At 52.5% G+C, this 4,628-nt stretch overlaps 1 protein-coding gene across 1 annotated transcript; it reads right to left on the bottom strand.

The window, feature by feature from the left end:
- Positions 1 to 6: 6 nt before the first annotated feature.
- On the bottom strand, positions 7 to 4,622 carry LOC113617127 (retinol dehydrogenase 16-like). Its single transcript, XM_027100414.1, has 3 exons — positions 4,263 to 4,622; positions 3,244 to 3,407; positions 7 to 2,688 (listed from the first exon to the last, which is right to left on the bottom strand). The coding sequence occupies exons 1-3, from the start codon at positions 4,478 to 4,480 to the stop codon at positions 2,471 to 2,473; spliced, it is 600 nt and encodes a 199-aa protein (XP_026956215.1). The 5' UTR covers positions 4,481 to 4,622; the 3' UTR covers positions 7 to 2,470.
- Between the last annotated feature and the right edge of the window lie 6 nt (positions 4,623 to 4,628).

Here is a 4,628-nt window from a genome sequence, read left to right as displayed (position 1 = left end):
GGCTGGACCCCAGAACAGCTGTGCATGCAGGGACTTTCATTCAGTAACGGGGGTGGACCCATCAGGGGCACAGAGCTGGTGAGTGGGGCAGGGACAGAAGGAGCCTGGTTCAGTGCGCTGGGCATCCCCTGACCGTCCACATTTACTACAGCTCCGACTGGTAAGTAAGGAAATACGAGAGGCACTGGGAGGGAAGGAGAGGCTTCCCCAAGCAAACAGAGGCTCAAATGCCCCTGGAACCCACCCCAGCAGCCAACAAAGACAGACAGGGGCACAGATTCAGCCTTTAGTGGTAACTGTCAAGTGCAGGGAGCTGACTGTAGTCCTGAAAGTGTTTGTCCCTCAGGTGGGAGTTGGCAGCAGTAATAGAAAGGCTCGTCTTGCAGAAACCAGCCTGTGCCTGCTTCCTGCGTGACCACCAGGACCCTCCTACGTGGGCTTCCCAAAGGGTGAGGACGAAGAAGGCAAGGATGAAGGATGGTGCCCTGGAAACTGTGTGGAAACGGTGTCAAGAAGCCGGGGCGGCATGCAAATCCTAGACAAACAAAAACCCTGCTATGGGAGAAGGTTTGGTTTCTTTACTTGGAAGAAACAGGAGATTTTTTTTTCTCAGTGACCACGAATTCCTTCAACCATAAACTCCCAAGGGGCCATGCAGCAGACACGTCCCAGCCCTCAGGCCATTTGCTTCCCTTTTGTGAACCCTGAAAGTAATATGACTGCTTGCGGGAGTCTCAGCTGTTTCAGACTACATTCCAGGTGGGAACAACCACAGGAAGGTCAGGAGAGAGCAGTAAGAGAAAGGAGCCTGGGGTGACACTCACTCACCTGGGAGCTGCGGGGGCCAGAAGAAGAAATCTTTCAGAGGCGACCCTGTCAGGGAGACTCACTGACCAAGATCTCTGCATCTACGGTCCAGGGAGTTGCAGCTGGCCCAGATTCTGAGGCCGCACCTGTGAGCCTGCTTGTGCTGGAGCAGGGGCTGCCACCACCAGGTGTCTCTCTGCCCAGTCTCAGTAGGACCACTGTCAAAGACAGGGTGTCCCACACCATCCCCTCTTCTCATCTCAGGTTGGGTCCCCTGAAGTGGGGAGAGGCGTAGGTAACCAAAGGGGGCTAGAAGGTGCCAGGAGTGAGGGCTGATTGTGCAAGCTCTTTTCCAGCCCTACAGGTATGCAGTCCTCCTTCTGCAGTGAGCTCCCAAAATGGAGAGACAAATCCCGCCTCCGGCGCTGAATATCTGTTACTTGGAGGAGATGAGATTTTCAGTGGGGAATCACTGATCCTTTGTCAAAAACCACCGGGACAGCCAAGGGGAGGATTAGGGAAACTTCCTTGTGACAGCCGCATGGACCCTCATGGCATGGGTTCCAGCCCCTTCACACGTCCATCAGACCAGACCTGGTTCCCTCCCTAAGAAAGGCAGCCTGGAAGGAGGAGGAATAGGGATCTACGGAAGGTCTAGGGTAAGGACGTGGGATGGTGTGCATTGCACTTCTTTTTTCAGCGCTTTTGTTGCTCCGCCTTGTCTAAATAGGGGTCCTTGTGTCACAGTCCACACTGTGGGCCATGGAACCCAACTCAGTGCAGCCCTGCACCCCCCTGTAAGACCAGCAAGGAGGACCAGGGCTTTGCAATCTCACAAGCTCTCTGACATTCTGGAGAGGATTCCTGGGGCTGAGTCCAAACCTCCTGAACACATACCCCCAAGGCATAAAGTGAATCAATGATACTTTATTTGATTTCAGTTTGTTTGGTGTGACTGGCTCGGTGTCTGTGTGTGTATGTGAGTGTTTACGTGTATAAATAATAATTTGAAAAACAGGAGTCTTCAGATTAAGCATGAAGCTCAAGCAGGTGAACTTTTCAACTATAATTTTAAGGAAGAAATAATCAATGGAAATTCTTGTTTCCAAGATAGATCAAAACCCGGTTTGTTTGTTCTCCGACAGGATCGCATTCCAGCCAAGGTCTACTGAGTTGGCACCTAGGCTCGTGAGTCAGGCTGGTGGTTACCCTCCACTGTCAACACATACCCTCAGGCAAGAGGGGCCTTTATCTCCCCTGTCCATTTCTATCCTGGGGGAGAGGGAGACTGGACATGGGAAAGATACATCAACAGGTGGACAGAGGCAGAGCAGGGGGGACTGAAAACTCCCAGCTGCTCACACCCTCCCCAAAGCGAGGGTTTTTCACAGCTGCATGTGGGTCATAAGGCACTGAGAGGCCACTCAAGGAACAGAACACAGATGTGAGATAATGAGCCCTGTTCCTCGGCCATAAGACTTGTTCCTTTCTTCCTAATATCCCCAGAGAACTAAGTAATGTCCCAAGAGAAGCCTGGGGACTGAGGTGGGATGGGTGTCCCCGGTGACATGAGAACCCCTTTCGCCACTCTATTTCCCTCTCCCTGATGCATCCCCTCCCCACACTATCCCCAACTGCCCCCACCATGCACCCCAGTCTTGGGTTACAGGGCCTTAGCAGGCCGTGGGGCACCCCAGTACATCATGAGATCCACCAGGAAGGTGGGCATGTAGCTCACGGGGAGGTAGAAGAACTTGGCGTCCCAGCCAGCGGAGTACCGGGTGCGGGGGTGGCAGGAGGTCAGGGCATGCTCCATGCAGTTGGTCATCAAGGACAGATTCCCGGACCATGATGGCTTCAATAAATTAGATGTCTTCATGACTGTCCAGAAGGAGACACCATCCAAAATATTCTCATTTCCCAATATTCCCACTTTCAGATCAACATGACAGTTTCTAAAAAGTCCTTTCTCTTCCAAAATCATACTCCAAATCAAATCCATGGATTTCATTGGAGTGTGTCCTAACACTTACCCCAGGATCTCTATCCACACCAAGCCCCCTCTGGATCTATTCCTGGGAATATGTGCACTACATAAACTGGAGGTCTTTGCAAACACTAGAAATTGAGGCACCTGAAAAAAGCTGGTTCTAACACCAGCTTACCGTGATTCCACGGGTGTCTTCCCTCTCTGGCTTCAGTTTCCTTCCCAAATTAAAAGAGTTTCGGAAGAGAAACTGGTCCCCAGGTCTATCAAGGCTGAATCCCTTCCTTGGGTCACCAATTGACCACACAGGACCCTGGGGATGGAGTTCATGTCCCCACTATGTGGGGGGACTCAGAGCCTGGAGGATGGACCTGAGACTGGAGGAGGTGCTAATGATGGACCCAGGCTACCAGACAAGGGTTTGCTTCTCTCCCCAAGGTCTCACTCACAGTCAGCCACGAACTTCTCTCCATAGAGTTCCTTGATCTCTGGGCTGGCCTGATCCCATGATGCCTGGAGGCTTCCATTAAACACCTCAGGGCTGGTCATATTGGTCATGAAGTAACCAGGCTCAATCATCGCCACCTTCACTCCGAAGTAGGAGAGCTCCCTCCTGCAAGGGAGACAGGCAGAGGGGCAAGGACTTCAGAGGTCCTCTTGCAAAACAAAACATGAAAGAACAGTAAGACACCAACATAGGATCGGGGTAGGATACGCTGGAATTTCTCAGAGGTTGTGAGGTACAGAAGCCAGGGGGAGAAAGCTCAGGATGATGGTATTGCTTCTGTATAGAGTGGGAATATTTTTCCAATTACTTTACATACCTGCGCCTATCAGCTCTAAATCCTACCAGTTGTGCTACAAGGCATCCTTTAAATGTTATCTCCTCCTATTCCTCTCCCCTCCAATCAATCACCACACTTTGCACATTTTATCTTTCCCATACTCCCCAGTCCCCTCTCTCCCCTCTCCTACTCTGCTAACCCCCTGGCCACCTGTCCTCTAGGGAGCATCTCTCTGCCCACGGTATCAGATCCCGCACATCAGAGCCACCTTCTCCCTGCAGCCCGTGGAGTCTCCACACTGATTTGATTAAGTGGCTCCCTGGATTAATGGCTTCATGGGGTACACTCCCCACAGGGCTCCCCAAACCTAAATACCGCAGCAGCTGAGCACATGGAAGGGCTGCACAGACAAATAATATCAGGTCCAGTTCTGCCTCCGACACTTTGGTGACTGTGGACCCTCACGCAAGGCAGGAATATGTTGAATCATATTAGGCCTCGCACCCACCTGGACACCCAAAAGATAAAAGGGTGCTTCCCAGTGAAAGACCTACACAGAGCAGGAGAGAGGGACCTGGAAGGAAGGGCCATTAGGTCTCTAAAGAAAGAAAACCCCTGTAGAAGGCACCTCCAGAAGCATGAAGCAGGAGGACAGAGGAAGGGCCTCCATCCCAGGCCATTACCTGAGGGAGTCTGAGAAGGCCTCCACGCCGTACTTGGACATGCAGTAGCCCCCACCAAAGAGGGACACGCGGCCCATGACGCTGGAGACGTTGACCACACGGCCCCTCGCCTTCCGCACTAGGGGCAGCAGACTCAGGGTCACCTCGATCATCCCCAACAGGTTCACGTCGAGCATCTTTACGAAGTCCTGTTTGGTCAGCCACTCATTGGGTGCCATGGGAGTGCAAATGCCGGCATTATTCACCAGGCCCCAGAGTCCTGGGAACAGTGAGGGCGAGAGGGCAACACCATGCTGGGCCCATGAGTGAGGACCCAGCGGAGGTTCCAAGTCACCTTCCACCCAGTGAGGACTTTAGGAGAGAGGC

The sequence above is a fragment of the Aethalodelphis obliquidens genome, unplaced genomic scaffold (genome assembly GCF_003676395.1).
Source record: "Aethalodelphis obliquidens isolate GAN/ISIS:26980383/991018 unplaced genomic scaffold, ASM367639v1 scaffold1942, whole genome shotgun sequence".
In the NCBI taxonomy this organism is placed as follows: Eukaryota; Metazoa; Chordata; class Mammalia; order Artiodactyla; family Delphinidae; genus Aethalodelphis; species Aethalodelphis obliquidens.
This window is presented reverse-complemented; position numbering and strand designations above follow the sequence as displayed.

Bases quoted from the DNA above. Each gene is read 5' to 3' on its own strand.
- LOC113617127 (XM_027100414.1), bottom strand. From the start codon at position 4,480: ATGGCACCCAATGAGTGGCTGACCAAACAGGACTTCGTAAAGATGCTC. The intron at 3,408-4,262 runs GTAATGGCCTGG...TCTCCCTTGCAG, and splicing joins GCCTTCTCAGACTCCCTCAG to GAGGGAGCTCTCCTACTTCG. The intron at 2,689-3,243 runs GTGAGTGAGACC...CCTTCTGGACAG, and splicing joins AGAGAAGTTCGTGGCTGACT to TCATGAAGACATCTAATTTA.